The sequence below is a fragment of the Gymnoscopelus microlampas genome (genome assembly GCF_963454915.1).
Source record: "Gymnoscopelus microlampas genome assembly, chromosome: 20".
In the NCBI taxonomy this organism is placed as follows: Eukaryota; Metazoa; Chordata; class Actinopteri; order Myctophiformes; family Myctophidae; genus Gymnoscopelus; species Gymnoscopelus microlampas.
In genome coordinates, this window is record NC_139957.1 from 16,780,539 (window position 1) to 16,801,078 (window position 20,540).

General features: G+C 40.3%; 1 protein-coding gene across 1 annotated transcript; it reads left to right on the plus strand.

Moving 5' to 3' along the window:
• The first annotated feature begins 632 nt into the window (after positions 1–632).
• LOC311036767 (transmembrane protein 87A-like) lies at positions 633–20,462 on the plus strand. Its single transcript, XM_084045714.1, has 21 exons — positions 633–784; positions 1,541–1,598; positions 4,274–4,371; positions 4,796–4,912; positions 5,208–5,255; positions 6,165–6,206; positions 8,227–8,344; positions 8,890–8,951; positions 9,730–9,913; positions 10,281–10,380; positions 11,116–11,209; positions 12,452–12,523; positions 12,925–13,033; positions 14,270–14,328; positions 14,647–14,750; positions 15,606–15,682; positions 16,444–16,508; positions 16,870–16,922; positions 17,731–17,761; positions 18,006–18,184; positions 18,261–20,462. The coding sequence occupies exons 1-20, from the start codon at positions 680–682 to the stop codon at positions 18,045–18,047; spliced, it is 1,638 nt and encodes a 545-aa protein (XP_083901840.1). The 5' UTR covers positions 633–679; the 3' UTR covers positions 18,048–18,184; positions 18,261–20,462.
• The last annotated feature ends 78 nt before the right edge of the window (positions 20,463–20,540 follow it).

A 20,540-nucleotide genomic window follows, 5' to 3' on the forward strand; every position in this document is an offset into this window, starting at 1 on the left:
AGGGAGTTAACCCCCATCCTCATTTTTAAAAATGTCTTCCAATATATTTCTTTGAAAATATAGCCAATGCAATATTAAAGGGCGATCGGCTCGCTTCTTTTGGGCTTGTTTTTATAGACCTAGTTGCTCATTTCTCTCACAAAACCTGGCAACACTGCATGTCGTACAAATGACAACGACACTTGTAGTCACTAGACTCACAAACTACAGTCCCGGCTGCCCGGCTGCGCGCCCTGTGATTGGCTAATTGGTTGTCAGGCAACCAGGTCCTGAGTTTGCGCACATATCATAATTTATTTCTAAAAAGTGACTAGAAACTAAAGTTGTCAAGTCATTGTAGAGGAGTAAAGTACTATAGTTGCCTCTGAGATGTAGTGGAGTAGAAGTAAAAGTAATGAAAACTGGAAATACTCAAGTAAAGTAAAAACAAATACGTCAAAATTGTACTTAAGTACAGTACTTGAGTAAATGTACTTAGTTACTTTAGTTTACACCGCTCCGCTGGTGTTTATAAACAAACATGTTTATTTGAGTCATTAGAGGCACAAACGGTAAACGTACGATGAATTCAGTCAACCGGGTGTCGCCCTCTCGTGGTGGAGAACGAGAACTACACTGAAGTGCAACCCAGCTGGACGCGGTGACTGCCATTGGTATACAGTAGATACACAAATAGAAAATGCCAGATGCTACGGCTCATTGGGTACGTGCGCTGCTTTTTACATTAGTTTTCCGTGCCGGAACCGCAGCAGAGGTGTCCTTGTGGAATGTCGAGATCAACGCGGTGAGTGTTTTACTGTCGTTTGTGTCCTGTTGTTAACGTTGCCTCTCGGGAATTACCATGGGAATTATCACCCATAGCAAAGCGCTAGCTAGTGTTGCTACCAAGGAGGACTGTGTCGCCCAACCTCTTGATGAAGAGCACCTGTCAATCATATGACACTCACTCTGCGTTGTGGTTGTCACTTTATGTCACACAGCAAACAACATACATGTGCATTTAGGCTCAATAAGCTTAGGCTAGGCAAGTCATAAAAATACAGCTGTTATACCCGAGCTGTTATTATTACTTGAGCCTGAGGAATCCCCCCTGCTAAAGCTTGCATGTTCGTTTAAGACAGTGGTTTTCAACCTTTTTTGCATCAAGGACCCCCAAATTGACAAATATTAGCCCAGGGACCCCCATTTGAAAAGATATGCCTGGGACTCAACCATTTAGATTTCTTGGGGGTCCCAATCTACACTGTATCATCATGATTAGTGTTCATTTAACTCTGAGAGTGTAACGGGTCCATTTGGTTCCATTTGTACACTCTCAGAGTTACAGACACATAAGAGTCAATTTGGTTCCTAACTATTAATTTGGCTGGGGACCCCCTGGTACCCCCTAAAGGACCACTGGCAAATAAATGTGGAGAAGTGACAGTGTTATTATCCATCTGTGAATGCACACACTATGGTATGCCACTGAGGCAGCTGGGTCTTCAAACCCAAACAATAGCTTATTGATTTATTTATTTTTGTCCTGTTGCATTTCCAGACACAAGATGCTGTGTTCCGCAAGACGTTATACGCCAACACCACTATCTTCATGAAGTGTAAGTACAACGGTGACTTGACAGTTTGTCAAATAATTAAACATCGGCGATCACGGTTTGTTTTTGGTCAATTTAACATGGGGAAGGGCATGATTGTCCAGCATTTTTTCCTGTATTATTTCTTGAAACATTAACCACTTTAACCCTTGTGTCCCAACATTTTTCAATTTGTCTCCCACACGTTTTGTTGAAAACAATAGCAGATCTTCAAGCTCACAACGCATTGCATCGTTCTTGTAGATCTGTTGTGCTTGATTTACTTTGGCTATTTGAATTGCCAAAGAATAGAATAGGGATTAAGTGGTTATGGGATGTCTGGTTGCTCGACCATAATGGCCATTATAAGTGTTACCATGTGTTTTCATGTGATGTACTCAATTCAAATCCAGGTCCTAAGCATTTACATTTCTACCACACACGGCATTGCCTTGCACTACCTGCTCTTACCTGTCATTCTTCACTCTTTTCTGATCAATAATGTACAAAGGCCCCCACACATATGAAGTATGTCATGATTTATGTACACCTGCCACAAATATAGCTTTTCAAACTAATACATCTACCAGACCTGTTTAAATAGTCTAGGTAGTATTTGTTTGAATATGCATGCACAAGATGAGTAAGTACTACATGGAGACGATTCAGATAGTATCAGGCTTGAAATACCTTCCCATGTTTACCTAATCTTTCTGTTTGGTCATGTTTGACATGAACTGTAGGAACACACTGTATGTGGTAAACCCCACCCATCTAGTTCCTATTTGAAAACTCTGTTTGACATGGGCATAACAATGTTGCATCAGCATGACAGGGAAAATCGTCACAGGTGTATTTCCAGCAATAGCCTTTAAGCGACTTCTCTCCAGCCTGTGATTAATTTCTAGTAATATATCACTTCCGATATTTTATCAGGATAAACATTGAATTGAATTTAAAAAAGTATTTTTTATAATAATATTTTTATGTTAATTTTACAAATAGCAATAGCTTATTGTTTTTTTTGCTGAGTGAATGCAGAGGAAATGCAGAGGCTCAAGGAATGCACAGACTGTTAAACATTTGATTAAATGTCAGCTTGAGTAATACCTCTGGTAAAATTCACATTGGATAGCATAGTTTACGACTGTGTCCCTGCTCCCTGGCTACGTTCCAAAATCAGCATGGATCGGCCAAATGCGTCACACTTTGCATGGGCACAGTGTGTCTTTATCCAAAACTTGCCCATGGAGAAAAAATTAAGAGGCACACATGTCTGCCACCATTAACTTTAATATACAGTAGGCGAGTACATAAATATGTCTTGTCTTCTAATCCTAACAGTGCTCATCCAATGAGCTACACAGCATTCTGTCTCATTTTAGAATTCTAGAAAGCACCCCATCTAAAGAAAGACATTTTGAACCTGGTGTCAGGTAGGACACCTGCTGGTTGAGAAGTAGTACTGCCCGAAGCTCATATGTGCCGTTTCTCCCCTGGCCAAGTTGTGGGGATTCCCTCTGGAAAGAGAGGTAGAAGTTTGGTGTCCCACACGGGGGCCACAGGAGACCCGGGTTTGAATCCCGGGTAGGACATGAAACACGGATTGTGAGCTACATGCAACGATGTATCATTTAGGAAAATACCTGGTCTGTTGCCTAGTATTTAGAATAGTTTGGGGGGAAATGTCTATTCTTCCCCACATAGTGCTGTTTGTAGATAGTCTTTGGTTATTGGGATTTACCCAGTTGTTCTGTTTTTCACTGTTTGGCTGCTTCCTAAGATATCAGTTGTCCCTCACATTCCACCTCTACTTAATATGCCAGAATGTTCTCCAGTCTTATTAAAAAATATCTTAAATAACCCATATCTTATTTAGTGCTTCTCTATCTTTTCATTACATTCCTGAGGGACTAAAGAGTATTTGTTACCTGTCATTCGTTGACTTGGTTTCATGCCACCGGATACTTACACCGATTTTGCACATATTAAGAGCGACTGTTAAATGCAAAAGTTGTAATTGTTGTAAATTGTATCGATTGGGCATTGGTTATTTGACCTTTGCACCCTATGCTTTTGATAGCTTGTTTCTCAATGTTTGGCTGCATGCTAAGAAAGATACACCAATACATGCCATTTAGTGCACTGCATAGTATGTGTGCATATTTCTATATTGGGTGGTCATCATGGTGAGCATCAACCACTTATTTCTGTCAGTGTTCATATAGAATTTATAAAAGGCACCATTATTTTGACTTGATTTAAGTGCCTTATTCTCCTTATTAGATCATCTTCATCGATCCACATTGAGAACATTTTGCTATACTGTAACAGGTTGTGCTTGGTTGCCTGCCAACAACATGCCATTCTGTGGATGCTTTAAACCAGAAAGTATCATGACATACATTTTAGTATGGACTGCCTCAGTGGTAATTGAAACCCTGACCATGGTAGTGTTAATTCTGTGCTCGGTTCACTGAGATATGCAGAATCATGTAGAATGATTGTGCATCAGAATTGTGCATCAGTGTTACAGAATACAGTAACTTGAAAATGAATGATATTCCATATTGTATTGTCCTGATGTACACATAAAAATCCTCAATGTATCCACACAAAATGTGTATTTTGCAGTATTGCTGCATGTATTGCCCTTCATGGATCCTCCTTTCTCACTGAATGTAAATCATGTGATTCAGTCCAGGGTGATCTGGCCTCATGTGATGGGAACCTGTCTATTAACATCAGCTGGTATCTACGTTCCTCTGTGTGCTACAATGAAGTCTTTAACACGCCTGTGAGTACACTCTTCAAACTGGTTTGTCATGAAAGCAACTAATACACAACATAATTCACTTTACTTTTCAGGTATTTAGCTTATATGAACACATAGAGATAGAGTACATACATACTCACATACAGTAGACGCATTGACACAGCCTACTGTACAACACACGCTCACATACTGTACATGGCAAACACATTTATTCCAGTGTCATTCTTTCATATAACGACTTTCATTAATTTCTTGAAACTACATCTTTTGATATAATGACAAGTGCAGTATAATTAAATACAGTATTAATACATCATATTATTATGATACTGTCGACTTTACTGCATAACATTGAATATACGTACAGCATAACAAAATACACACCCATAATATAACAAGGCTGAGGAAGTTGAGGTGATATTTTTGTATTTTCTTTCCTCTGCAGGACAACAAAGCCATGAGCATGTTCGGACTGGAACACATGTTGAGAGATGGCTGGAGTGGTTACTACAGCCAGGGTTATATGTTCTTTGACAACTGTTCCTCTCTCTTCTTACCAAAGGTATGTCGGTTTGACATACACTGACATCCAGTAGATACTTCCATTTCAAAACCTTGAGAATGCAAATTTGTGTTTTAAAAGGAAAAATATTGCAGTTGGCCTCCTAAACAGGGCATTTTGAATTTGCATCATGCAGATAGTCGCTCATATATGAAAATCTTTCATTTTATCCACAAATTGAAACCCAACACATACACGCACACAAGCACGTACGCATGCAAGATGTTCTATTACAGAAAAAAAACATATTTTTGATGTATAATATATTCCACTTCTCCCGTTTTCCCTCTATCAGGTGTACTACACAGAGTTTAATCCGTACCAACCGCTCTCCAGCCCAAAGGTCAGTTGTTGTCTTGCTGATGCATTATTAATATTAACAGCCAGTTACATACACACATGGTTTTAGCTTCATCCTACATAGATATTTCGTTGGACATATCCAGTGATGATAAGAACCACTCTCTCTGAACAAACATTTTCTTCCTGCTGACCTGGAAACCAATGTGCCCTATGCTCAGTGGTGGCTTATCCAACAGGCTTGAGGTGCTGAAGTACAGGGCACCAACCTTTGGGGGTTGGTGCCCCTGGTCTCATCACCAAATGATGAGAAAAAAAAAACAGCGACATTTAGAAGCAGCGGCTGCTAAAGGAGCGCTATAACCCCCCCGCGCGCGCGCACGCTGACAAAGCGGTCCCGGGGGGGCACGAAACCGGGTCCAAGCACCGGGCACCACGAAGGGTTAATCCGCCCCTGCCTATGCTCTCTCCCTATTTGTCTCTGTCCTACTGTCTCTCTGAAGCTGTAATCTGTATGTTTTGTCTTACCCGGTATAAGAGCCCAAATTATACCCCAATTATACCGGGGGTTAAAGTGGGCTAGCCTGTTTTATAACTCGGGGAATATTCTGGGCTAGTCCAGTTTATACCCCGGGGTATAAAACAGGCTAGCCCACTTTGGCTGGGGGTATATTTTGGGCTGTTAAACCAAAGTCAAAAGACAAACACTGCTCTCCAAAGACAGAATCCCTGCTTGGCTTGGTAGTACTACTAGTTGGGAGACCACCTCCAACCAGCTATATTATATTAACATGCATTAAAATATTGTTATTCATTAAAATAACATTTCAGATTGCAGCTTTAATCCATGTTGGTGAAGCTAGTTGTGTTTGAAGCACAGAAATTCACAAAAGCTAAAAAGTATTATCTTTTGCCCTGTACTGTACATTCACCTGACCTTTGTTTTGTTTAGAGTGACCCATCAAATCAGACCTTTACTTGGCCAGACAAGCCGGTAAGACAATAATATTATTTTTTACCACAATCTATATATGGCTTAACAGTTTATCTGTCTCTAAATAAATGTTACGACAGTGACTGACGTTCCACCTGACCCTTCAGTCAAAATATTATTCATAATTAAGGCGTGCAGAAAATGTTTTTGCATGTAGCCGAAACTACATTTTTGTATAGACGTAAGTATATTTTGGCACTTTACAGGGTGGTAGGATATGGTAAGCACCTTGAAAGAAACAACTTATATCAGTTATATTAGTTATGTAACTGAGGTTATCAAGGGGGAATCTCTCACACCAGATAATTATTTCCAGAGGGCTCGTCAGTGTTTATTTTAGTGTGGAAATAAATCTAAATGACACGTTAGATAATCACTATTAGCTGCTCAACCGGAGAGCCCCTAAGGCTTTCGGGTTGAGCAGAGATAAAGTTCCTGCCCACCACTGCGGAGACTAGCAGTTTGAGTCCTCTGCGGTGCATCTGATTTGGCTGTGCGTCCCATCTAACACGGCCAGTAGTGATGCGCGGGTCGGGTTTTTTCATGACCCGCCCCGCCCCGCCCCGCGACGGAACCCAACCCGCCTTAACCCACCCCGCGAACCCATATATAAATCTATGGCTCAACTCGCCCCACGACTCGCGATTTTTTTTTTATTCTGTAAAATCATGGTTAGAAAATAATCCCCAAGTGTATTCAAACTGTTTTATTGTTATTATTCTTATTCTTATTAGGAATAAAGACAAAACAAGAGCATGTGATTTTTTATTTTTTTTGCGTGCGAGAGCGGCTGACCCGCTCACCCACAGCCCGCATAATTGCCTCCGAAATTCTGACTTGACCCACCCGCGCCGCGGGTTGACCCACGGGTCCCGCGGGTTACGGGTCAACCTGCGCATCACTAACGGCCAGTGTTCCAAGGTGGGAAGCCAGGTGGGGAGGGTGATCTCTGTCACTGCACTAGACTCGCACAGGGTGTTTGGGCGCCTGTTCAGTAGGGAGCTGAACTGGGAGGAATTGAGTGTTCCTCCGTACATGTTACAGTATGTCCTCCCAGTGAAACGCCTCACTGTCAGGTGAAAAGAAAGCGGATTGGTGCCATCACAGATAACAACATGCTCGCCTACACCCTCCCTAAGACCAACCAATAGGGGTCAGCAGCGACAAGGGACTACAGTACAAGGGAAAGTGGGAATTGACTGAAACTTTAAATTGGGAGAAAAAGGGGGATGAATATATTATGTTTTTGCTAGGATGTGTACACTTGGATCACTCAGTACTTTGTAATCTTCTCAGAATGTAGAAGGACCATTATATAGAGCACCGAAGTCTGACGTCACTGCCACTAGAGGGCGCTGTTCCACGGGTTCGTGGCTTTATTTTTTGTGTTGAAATCCCCATTTGGGAATCTTAGATCACGTCATATAAGAACTGTGTTCCAAACATAAACACACCACCCTGGCGTTTTTGTCAGGGGGGTGGCTCTGCATCGTTTATGATATTCATTCATATTTGATACAGCCTGTTTCTGGCGAAAATGGAATTCCTTCTGCCTTAAAAGTCTCAAGAACTACTACTTCCGGGTCTGAAATCACTGTCCCCACAGCAGCCGCGTTCATGGGAAATGTAGTCTTTGGGTTGTTTGACTCGTTTCTAGTGTTTATATTGTGTTACTCTGTGGGTAAATGTGTACATTTACACCTTCAGTCGATGCTTCATATCCATATGAGTAAAAACGCCAGGGTGGTGTGTTTATTTTTGGAACACAGTTCTTATATGAAGCGATCTAAGATTCCCCAATGAGGATATCAATACAAAAAGTAAAGCCATGAACCTGCGGAAAGCGCCCTCTACTGGCAGTGACGTCAGGACTTCGGTGCTCTATTGAAAAGGTTAATTTATACAAAAACAATGTATATTTTGTCGACATTTGTTTCAATTGAATATCCAGTGTTTATGTTGTACATTACGGTAATTCTATTAATATAAAAATTAAGCTCACAGAACATCTCTCTTGCAGGACATAGGTGCGGTGGCAAAGTCGTGGGAAGACAGTCCGTATCTCTTCATAGTGAAGGTGCAGCCTATGTTACGTGGGGAAGATGACATCTCTGAGGTCCCCAACTTCGCTTTCACAAGTGAGAAGCACTACCTTCGTCGTCAGCCATTTTTGTACTGCAGATAAAATTGTCCTTGATACATTTACTACATGGGAGAGAGGATTGTATTTTTCATGGTGATTTTGACTCCAACACCTCATCCTACTATAATTCTAGTAACCTCTGTTTGTCCGTCTGTAGTGGTGTCCGTCTGTAGTGGTGTCACCACCCGGTTCTCCTCACTGGCTGGACCAATTGCTCTGATTTTGCACACAGCCGTTGACCATTACCATCTGAACGCAACTGTGAAGCCCGTTTTTCATTTTCATCAAATCTCAGCTTCTTATTAGCGTTTATGTGTCAAACAATGTCGCCTCCCGGGTTGCCAGATCATGTGCGCATATCCCCCCACGGATGCGTCGACCGGGTATGGTCTAGTGTGTATAATCAACATAAGATAAGATAAACCTTTCTCAGCTAGTGGCGCTCCACTTTGCCCCACCGGCAGTACACCCCTGGTCACAGACAATGGTTTCCATGCACAATACTAAGAGTATTAAAGTTTTGGTTTTGTGTCTTTGTAGTGAAAGTGGAGATGAAGGGACCTAATGACTACTCCTCTCCTGCAGACTGGCCCTTGATGATGGTGCGTTGAACTTTCTCAAATGTTATGAATTGTTTATTTTTTAAATGCTGAGATGCTCTAATGTACCCAAAGATGAAGCTTATACCTAATACTATAAGGTATGAACAATACATATATATATTTTTTTTTCTCAAATAGTCATTAAATCAATAATGGGTTTCTGCAGTAATGGAGGCCAGTGGCATGGCCAGACTTTTTGACTGGGGTGGCCCATAGACATCCACTACCCACTTTACTGTATGTCTGCTTTAATAAGTAAAATTACACTATCTTGCATTCCTGTGTTTAAAGTTTAATTTAAAATATAAATAAACCTAAAAATGGCAACACCCAACCTGGTCCGATATCGTAGCGGTCTGGATCATTTTCGATTTTTGTCTTTTGAAATGCATTAAACTGAACGTTAATTCATCCCATGTATAAAAACAGTATTATAACCTGTTTAGTTACACGTAGATCTATGTGATGAGCCAAAACGATTGCATTTTGCAATTATTTTCGTTGTTGCCACAAATATTCAGATGGTCAGAAACCCCAGCTTTTCACTCAGAGGGTCAGTCAGCGCTCTGAATTTTCGAACGCCATTGCTTCAAGCACTCTGAATATCCAAAGGACTAGAGAGCTCTGTAATCTGTAATGCAGGAATCCCCTACTCCATTTAACGGAAACAAGAATCGATTGTTGTGCATTTTTAACAACTCCACCGGTGCATTTCTAAAGACACAACCTGAGCTGCGTAATGAGGTTTGAGCATTTATTCCGTCTTTATGTTCCACAGTTTTTCATGGTGATGTGCATTGTGTATGTGTTCTTCGGGGCTCTCTGGCTCTTCTGGTCTGCCTGCTATTGGAGGGATTTGTTGCGGATCCAGTTCTGGATTGGTGCTGTCATTATCCTTGGGATGTTGGAGAAAGCAGTGTTCTACTCTGTGTACCAAAGCATCCGCTACAGAGGAGAATACGGTCTGTCACACTTCAAAATACTGAATGCAATAGTAATAGTAATAGTTATCTAAATGTTGGGTAATTTCTCAGCATTTCAATACCACTGAAGACTATGTCATATAAAATAGACATAGCTCACAGTGTGTGAGCTATAATCCCATCGCACAGTACACACAGCACATTTTCGTTTATATGTCAGCAATCATTTTATAAGATAAGGTAAACTTGTTTTGATCGCCGGAGGGAAATTCTATCAGCAACAGCAGTAAGAATGAAACACTGCAGGAGAAGTACAGTAGAGTCAAGAACCAAACCAAGCTAAATTAACTTGTGTTATATAATTAATAATTTTAAAAATATTTTTTATTTATTTCTCCCTCCACAGTTCAAGGTGCTGTGATTTTTGCAGAGCTGCTCTCTGCTCTCAAGAGGTCGCTAGCTCGAATCCTGGTGCTCATAGTCAGTCTCGGCTACGGCATTGTCAAGTGAGTCAAAATGCACTCTTCTTTAAAATACAGCAGACTCTTCTCACATTGGGGGAAAACTTTATTTTTGTAATATTCATTTTTGTCAACTTTGTTTTGGCGACGCCTCTCGTAACGTCATTAAGCATTTGTCCATACAGTAGATCATTGAGCTATGCTGCTCCAAAATGAATGCTACAGGGTCCAAGTGCCCGAGTACAGTATATGTTGAAACACAACAACACATTGTCAGAAACGGTATTCATTGACGTTTGTAAAAAACAAACAAACACACTTTTATGATTATTGTGAAAAATAAACCAGTGAAACATTACCTAAAAAATAACTTTGGTTAATTGAAAAAGTTGCACAGTATTTCTTTTTAAGATAAAAAAAGAAAAAAGTATACCAAACTGAAGCCAAGGAGCACATACTGTATAGGAGAGCTCAAGGGAAATAAAGAGAGGGCTAGAAATACTCTCAAGCCCAAACCCTAAAACCCAGTGTAACTGAAAAGGTGAGATTTCCGTTAACCTCCGCTACTATGAAGACTAAAGTAACTTGTCTTCATTGTCTAACCTCAGTCATTATGTTAGCAATTAGCAATCCACTCATTGCTAATTCGTCACTTCTTTAATGCACTAAGCATTACAGTGACCTGAACTGGATGATTAATAGGGCTGGGCAATTAACCGAAAATATATCGATACTAACGGCCTAATAATTAACCACTTTTGGCGTTTTCTGCTCCTCCAGGCCCAGGTTAGGTACTACGGTACATCGGTTAGTAGCCGTGGGACTCCTCTACCTGCTCTTCTCCTCTGTGGAAGGCGTACTAAGAGTCACAGGTGTAAGTATCCATTATATTGTTCACAAAAACTACTGGTGACTCTGATTTAAGCATCAGCACTTTTTTTCAGTTGAAAATACATTATTTTTGTTGAGTAATAACACATGACATGAAACCTAATGCAGAAACCAATCTTTTTACGGATAATAGATCAGATGACACAAAGCGATCGCTAGGGACGCTCGTGTTTCAAGTTCACCTTAACTTAAAGCTACAATTCAGGAATTATATTAATGAATATAACATGTGAGTGTGTGCACCCGAGTGCGAGCATCATGCACGTATTGTGTGTGGCCTTTTCTATTGCAGTGAACCACACTCACCTTTTCTTTCCTTGGTCATACCATCCCTTGGTTGGTTACACTATATGTTATGCAAGGATGAATGCCCTCCATTCTGCCTGCAGGACAATGTCTGTTGCTATGGCAATAAGAAAATGTCATAACTATAGACCTACCTGGTGACTGCCACAAGTCATGAAAGGTCTTACTTGATTAATAACATATATGAGAAACACTGAACATAGTTGAAAGTGCAGTTGCATTTTACATCATGAAACATGAAACATTTGCCTACGGTAGACAGGGCCCCAATTCTCACCCACTTTCAGATTTTTATCCTTCAGACCTACTTGCAGGCTGTATCTTGTATTTCATCAGTCAGAAAGTATTTATGTACATTACCAAATGCAGCATAATGAAGGCACCATCAACTGTCTGTAAAATCTTAAATCCATAAACAATAGCATGTTTGTAATGTGACACGACTGATACAGTTTGTAATTAAGATCAGCTTTCACAAGATGGGGTATTGCATATTTGACTGTATTCTTGACAGTATTCTGGACTGAATTGTATTTAAAATCCCAAATGGAGTTTATGTAAAAGATATTTTGTAAGTGATAAGAAGCATGTTTTTAAATCCATGCCATTATGCACAGACACGCTGCAGCTATAGTTCTTAATTGTGCTCTTTCTTTCTCTCTCTCTCTCTCTCTCTCTCTCTCTGTCTCTCTCTCTCTCTCTCTCTCTCTCTCTCTCTCTCTCTCTCTCTCTCTCTCTCTCTCTCTCTCTCTCTCTCTCTCTCTCTCTCTCTCTCTCTCTCTCTCTCTCTCTCTCTCTCTCTCTCTCTCTCTCTCTTTGTCTCTCTCTCTGTCTGTCTGTCTGTCTGTCTGTCTGTCTGTCTGTCTGTCTGTCTGTCTGTCTCTCTCTCTCTCTCTCTCTTTCTCTCTCTCTCATCCAGGGTTTCTATGGCACGGTTGCCTTGGTGGCTAATCTTAGCCTGTCTCTCATTGATTCCTGTGTGATGTGGTGGATATCCTTCTACACAGTAGTCAGGAGGGATGGATAACTGCAAAGTCCTGGGTTCAAATCTGCAAATCTGGCTCATGGACCTTTGTTGTGTTATCCCACCTTTCACTGTACTGTTTACCTGCCTACCTTCATTGTCCTGTCTAAACAAAGCAGAGATGCCCTGGTTAATCACTTTCAACCTGGCGTCCCTATTTTGGCCATGTCATTATAGTGCGAAAATATAAAAACATTTAAAAAAGAATGAAAGAAGAAAAGCAGATCTACGAGCTTGTAGATTGGCTATATGTATGTTTAATAGGCTGTTAATACAAGCTATGAAATAATTATGTTCATGTATAGCCTTTCAGTTCATGTATAGCCTTTTCATGTAAAGTATTTCCGTTTTCCTTAACTTGTGTCTACATTTTCATCAGTCTATCCCAGACTACTAGACTCCTGAAGCTCCGCAGGAATGTAGTGAAACTCTCTTTGTATCAGCACTTCACCAACACACTCATCTTCTCTGTTGTGGGTGAGTTGTTTTGGATCAGAAACAGCTGCTCCTCTGTCCTCCAGATGATTAGATATGCATCGCCATGCATGTAGATTACACGTTTGGACAAAGTGGTTCGTAACAGTGATTCTCTTTTCTTTTCTTTTTTTCAAGGAGTCCCGTTTGATATGCATTAGGTCACAGACCCCCATTTGATTCGATTGTCATCTCTGGGACTCCGATCGACACTCAGTCCATTTAATTATGAGAGTGTACAAATGGAATCAAACAGACCCTTATGGGAATCTGTTTGGTTCCATTTGTACACTCTCTGAGTTACAGACCTGTAAGGGTCCATTTGGTTCCTAACTATCAATTGATTTGGGGGATCTCCTGGAACCCCCTCGAGGACCCCTGGAGGTTCCCGGACCACATATTGAGAACCAGTGCTTTATACAGTACTTGGAATACTTAATATATGCCAGGAGAATAAATACTGTTTCTACACAAAGTCACGAGAAGAATGCAGTTTGTCAATATACCATTTCCACCTGAAATGCTATATTCGCTGTCGAATGAAAACATTGTATGTCTAAAACTGGGAGAAAAAAAAACGCGATGATATGATGGCAAGATATGATATGATGGCATTTGGATTATGACTTTTCCTCTGACCTTTTCGACCCAAAAGTGAATCATCTGTTCCGGGCAGCCTACTGGTCATTCCAGTTTAATGACAATTCACCCATCCATATTAGATTTTGACCATGACCGTGGTTGTGACAATGACATTAACCTTTTTGGCCCAGATGTTAATAACCTCTTTTGGGTAGCCATTGTCACCAAGTTTAATGAAAATTTTACCATCCATTCTCGAGTTATTTAAAAAAAATTAAAATCTAAAAAACAGAATGGGGCAAAAACATAATCCCTGTAGTCGTAATTAAAATCCACTTACATGGTTTTGTACCTTTTCTTTTACTGAATATAGCAGAACCATAATACTGCCATAATCAATCATAAGGCTTTTCATTTCTTGTATCCTTATACTTAATGTTGGAAAATATTGTCCTTTCCTCCTGACATTGTGGAGATTCAGTCTCTTTTCCTGAGGTCTTGTGATTATTTAGCAGAATTTGAAACCATGCAAAGATCTTAGCCAGTAACTTTATTTTGGTTACATTGGTTGGATATCGCCTGTGTTTTTTGTTTGTTTGTAAGCATTGTTTATATTTGGCTGAAAAATCTAACAGCTGCTTATTTGTGTGACCACAGCCTCCATCATCTTCATCATTTGGACCACCAAAGTCTTCAAGATGGTTGGCTGTCAAACGGTGAGTTTGCTTGTTTTACATAATTTATTACCGCAATTTCTCCTGTCTACTCTTGAGAGAGCTAGAGAGAGAGAGAGAGAGAGAGAGAGAGAGATGAAAGGAGCACTTAATATTTGTTACATGATTCTGAGTGGATCAAGAAGCATTAAAATAATACAATTGAATTGTGACATCTTGATGACTATCACCCCATATGGGGTGTATTGTATTTTGATTGTAAAATAAATAAATACCATCAGTCTCAGTTCATTGGGTAAATGAATTCACAAATAGTACAATATATATGAAATGAATGAAATGTTTGTTGTTTGTGTTCAGGGCTGGAGGGACCTGTGGGTGGACGACGCCTTCTGGCGGTTGCTGTTCTCCACCATCCTGCTGGTCATCATGGTGCTGCTGCGACCCTCTGCTAACAACCAGAGGTCAGCACACAATCACACCTGGACTGCACAGGGCAGCAGTGTTAATTTCGTCAACTGAAACTATGGCGAAAAATGTTCGTCGACTTATCTTTTTTCACTGATGAAAACTAAATAAAAACTAAGCTATGATGACTGAAACTAACACTAAATATATTGACAATTACTTCAATAAATAAAAACTAGACTAAAACGTTAAGGAGGAACTTGTGGAGAAGAGATCCAGTAGAACTAAGACAAGTAATTTTATGTTTGGTTGCGCTCAGGTGTTGCGCTCTGAAAATAGCAGATCTACAAGCTCAAAACGCATCGCACTGTGACGCGTTGTGAGCTTGTAGATCGGCTATTTTCAGCATGCCACCAAGTGTAAAATCAGGCATTACGATGTCATCAAGGCCCGCCAGAATATTATTTTGTTGACAAAATCAACTATAGATTTAGTCGACTAAAATCTTGATGATGATATGATATAGTCATCTAAAACTAGACTAAAACTAAAACATTTCAGATGACTACAATATGACTAAAACGAATGACTAAATGAAATTTTATTCAGATAATTATGACTAAAACTAGTTAAGAATTTGCTGTCAAAACATTTACACTGCAGGGCAGTTAAATCCAGCACAGGACATTTTTCTGATGCAAAGTAAATTACTCTGTGTTAATTAACCAAGTGTATTTGGTTATTTGGTATTTGTACACTCCCAGAGTTACGAATGGATATATTGAAACTAAGGATTTTACTGCGTGGATATTTTGAAACTACTCTGATGTGAATGTCCTTTTTCCCAGCATGCTTTGGTTTAAGGCCCAGTTGTTCACATGCATCTGACACTCTGGTCTGTTGTCTCATAGGTTCTCCCATTCCCCTCTGATTGATGATGATGATGAAGAGGAAGAAGCCAAGGAGCCCATGTTGAATGAGGCTTTTGGTAAGTGTCATAAATCTCTCCTCCACGGTGGGATCATTCATTAACCAGTCAGTGCTCGCTTATCATTCCCCAAATTCAAATCAGCACAAATTTTACATTACTCCCTACCAGACATCAATCAAATAGTATTCCAAAATAAATTGTGTTGGTTGTAATCTGAGTGCCAGATGTTTGCACATAAAAGTATGCTAAATTGATTTCCAAGTGGCATGAACTTTCGGACACTCTGCAATGTTAAGTGCAGTAGACACCATCCACCTGGCACATCAATGCCAAAGACACTGGCACAGATGATCACTTACCAGCTTTTACACTCGCACAGATGTTTATAACAGATGTTTATAACCTACGAGTAAGAACGCACAGCATCTTCAAGTACCATAAGCGCTAGGATCACAGTCAAACTGTAGATGTTCTCTTTCTCGATCCTTATTATTGTATATGTTTACTATTATTATTACTATTATTAATGCTGCTGCAATGTCTGAGGAACCAGAACAAAATAATGTTACTCTTCGTACCTGTACACAAGACGAAACAATAAAAAAAACTTTAATCTTGAACAACAAATACGATTTGGCCCATGTCTCAGGAAATTTGGCACTGAACTGACATAATTACGCTCCAAGCTTGATTCGTTCAGCTTAGGTGTAGTGTTCTATTGTAGTGTCTAAAAATAGGAAAACAATTCCCCCCCAAAGAATCTTGAAATTATACAATTTCAAATGTTTATCTGACTTTATTATTATTTTTTCTTTCAGAGGGGATGAAAATGAGAGGCTCAAAGCCAGACACAAATGGCTCCCAGAAACTGCTGAGTAAAGAGGTGGGTTGTCCTCCACCCCTCTTCCCCAGGGAATTTTATAATTGCAGCTGTCAGCTTGGTCACTTCTTAACCACATGAACCCTAGTGTCCATATTCCGTGTGTGTCATAATAATAGCCAAACATTCCGTGAAAATAGCCGATCTACAAGCTTGTAGACTGGCTATTTTCACCCAAGAGATGTTGTGTAGAGGGAAAGAAATGAGGGTACCGAACATAGAGCCCTGGGGGACCCCGGTGATCAAAGTATACAGGGTTTAAGTGGTTAATGAATCTTTCATATCTATGTGATCTACATCCATCTGTTTAGTGTTCCATTAATAATCCATTAATAATTAATGGTGCATAATGTGCTCTTGACAGGATGAAGACCTAAAATGGGTCGAGGAGAACATTCCCACAACTGTTGCTGACGTGTGAGTATGAAGTGAAAACGATACACTTGAGATATGTTTTGACTTCTTCCCGCCTGGGGTTTAACCATGTTCTCTGCACAGAATGTTGTGCTGTCACACCAGCTTAACCACTTAAACCCTCTAGTCTTAAGGTAGCTCTGGTCGAATGGGCGGTGTGCACGCTGTCGTGTCGGGTCGTAAGTTGTAGGGAAGCGTTGAAAGCCGACCAAACTTGCTCGGTCGGCTACCGCCAGCTACTGCCCGTCGGTAGCAGCGGGGAGAGGGAGAGGGCAAAGGCTCTGAGAGCTCCCTGGTTGGCTGTTTAGCTTATTTGGCCAGACGATCGGCTATGTTTGATGAATGTTACCCCCGGAATAGGCCTGTTGGGGTTCAAGTGGTTGTGAGCTTGTAGATTGGCTATTTTTCCTTTTTTTCTAATGAGGCTTAAGTAGTTAGTTTATACTACATTGTACAACTGTGTCTCTCATCGAAAATAGCAGAGAAAAGCAAACTGATTAGGTGTTATGGCTTACATATTCACAACTTCTGTATATAACCTTCCAAAAACCTTCGCAAGTTGCAAAAATAGCAGATCTACAAGCTCACACCTTGTTGTGGTGTGATGCCTTGAGCTTGTAGATCATCTATTTTCTCTACCTTTGCATGACACTGTAATACAATGAAGTATAATATAGATTAAATAATGGAGATACAAGGTTTCTGCCCGACAGCGATGATATCAAACTGGGGCTCCTTGAAATTAAAAAGGTTGAGAATAGCTATGCTCCCTCCCTCACATTAATCTGTCTTTTACCCTCTCTCTCCACAGAGCCCTCCCAGCAATGTTGGACGAGGAAGAGGTAAAAGACCCTTCTCTTTCCCCCCCTTGTAGTCCCATGATTTCCAGTCACATTTTTATCCAATAAAAGGCTCAAGGGTAACGAGTTCTTCAGTGATATTGTTCCTCTTAAACACACGCACACGCACACACACACACACACACACACACACACACACACACACACACACACACACACACACACACACACACACACACACACACACGTGTCACTGCAGATGCATTAATCTCTGTTCTCTTTCCAGGAAATCCTTAAAACCAAGATGGAGAGATCCAAGATGGAGTAGATCTAATGATCTGAGTATAATGCGAGAGTGGAAGCAATTTCCCAGAGGCTACAATGAATGAGTCGCAGCTAACGGAAGTCACAGCCAAAAAAATAATCATTATAATGGGGACACAGTCACACTGTAAAATCCAGATTGTTAATTTAACTCTGAGAGTGTACAAATGGAACCAAATGGAAGGCTCCATTCGGTTCCATTTGTACACTCTCAGAGTTAAATTAACTCTGAGGATTTTACTGAGCAGATGTTCCTTTTCTCACACTTTTTTTATTTAAGTTTATGATCCAAAAAGGGGTAAGAGTATGGGGTAAAGTTATGAAGATGCAAGAATGACAGAAAGCTAGAAAGCTATCTCTTCTGAAGCAGCAATGAATGAGGTGTAGCTGAATGAATTGACAACCAAAACTGTGTTCATGGCCACCTGTTCCTTCTATACATTTTGTTTTCAATCTTTAAATTAAGTTTAATAATTTTGAGCGGAGTCATTCTGTTACTCATTGGTAAGCTGAGAGCAACAGGACCGATAGGTTACAGAGGAAATTGTGCGACAATAAGAGTTGGCTGGGCTCGCAGAGGTGTGATTTGTATTATCCATATCGTGTGAAGATCTGCACTCTGTGCCTGGGGTGTAGTTGAAAATCAAAGAATACAGGACAGCACAATCTGATGACATTTTATCTGCCACAAATGCACACATTTTGCAAGAGATTATTAGTGTGCTAATTTGCAAGGTGACATGTTTTTACATTCGGACAGCATCTGGGTTGAAACGTCTGTGTGGTAAAAGGATTATTCGTCAGTGTTGCTGTGCTCTTTCATTATGTCCTTGGTTATGAGAGGTCTCAGCCCCCTGTTGGAGGGAAGGTGGTTAGAGGCAAGTGCAGTTCATTCATCCTTGAAGTGTGGAAGTAATGACCAGGGAGAATTGACATAGTTCAGAGGTGTCTTCAAGAAACATGATCGTTCAGTTAGATAATTGCTATGGTTAGTAGGGCATCATTTCATAAAGAGATATGTCTTTTGTTGCTGTAGATTTAAAGCTTCCATACAGGTGAATGCCTCAGTCTACATCTACACAAAGACACTAAAGCCTAATTTATGCTCTGTCGCACAACATGGTGTCGTGCCGACCATAAGCTGTCCACGATATGGATAGGCCATAGACTCAGTTGTGAGCTTGTAGGTCGGCTATTTTCGGCGTGCATCAAAGTATAAATCGGGCTTCAGTTTGATTGAACAGGTTACTCAGAACATCAACAAGTCATCTGCCTAACCCCTACTGTTTATGCCTACCAGGTTATAAATGATGTTTATACAGTTAAGTGACTAGACATTGTAATCTAGGTCACTGCTTGTGTTCTACTACTAGTTGCTCCTGGTCATTGATACTTACACAGTTGGTAGTTTCAGTCAGTCACATTTGTCATTGTCTATTCATTCTGTCCATTCCTATGAAGCTCGATTAGCTGCATTGCACTTTACTGGTTACCATGCTAACTAATTAATTTAACTCATTGCACATGTTAGTGACTGTCAAGTAAACGTTGTAATATTGAGGATGTTCTCTAATGCTGTGGTACCTAGAGCTGGGGCTCAGACCTACTGCACCTGTAACCACAGTAAATATAATACTTTAATGAAAAATATGACCCCTTATACCATGTGGAATTTCTAATCTACATGATATACATCCTATTCATTGGGTAATCCTGTTGGGTTTACTGTCATCTCACTTGGCTTTGATTTTATTTGCTTGTAGACTTCACTGTTGAGCCTTGTTGGTTTGCCGCGGGCCTAACTAAGTCTCGGCCACAGCACTCCCCTTTGACGACAAGGCCAGGTTTTCATGTACGGGGTTGCCCTAGTTTGAATGCCAAAGGGTAGTTGCATCAAGTCCTGTATATTGTTCATGAATAATGATGAGCCACTATGGCAAACTAAGAAAAAACTCTCCGCACTGATTGAATTGTGCCCCATAACCTTTATTGCTGCAACGTTTCAACCTGTACTGCATCTTCATCAGGCATCCATCTTACTGATTTTGTCCTGAACCTATACCCAAATTTGGTTGGGTGTGCACACCGGTCTACTTCTAACACCACATGGAACACAAAATACATTTGACTCTAGAGAAATTATATTTGCACCCACTTATTAGTACTTTGCCTTCAGCCTTCATTTTCCCGTCCTTGTGCAATCTACTGTAATATGTGTGGATGTGGTCAATTTATATTTGAAGTTCCTTCATTTGTTTTGTTTTGTATTATTATTATTTGTTAGTGTCATACAAGACATTTTTTATTTCAGAGATGAGGCCCTATATTGGGATGTGAGTCTGCATTCTGCAATGTAATGTGATGCTAACAATAGAGTATGGCTTTTTTGCAAAATGTTGTCCTGAAAATAAACTTTATATTAAAACATTGTTTTCTTGTGTAATTTCCCTATGGGCGCTTATTCATTGCATTGCATTGGACATTGCATTGCTCCATA

Bases quoted from the DNA above. Each gene is read 5' to 3' on its own strand.
- LOC311036767 (XM_084045714.1), top strand. From the start codon at position 680: ATGCCAGATGCTACGGCTCATTGGGTACGTGCGCTGCTTTTTACATTA. The intron at 785-1,540 runs GTGAGTGTTTTA...TTGCATTTCCAG, and splicing joins GGAATGTCGAGATCAACGCG to ACACAAGATGCTGTGTTCCG. The intron at 17,762-18,005 runs GTAAAAGACCCT...TTCTCTTTCCAG, and splicing joins CAATGTTGGACGAGGAAGAG to GAAATCCTTAAAACCAAGAT.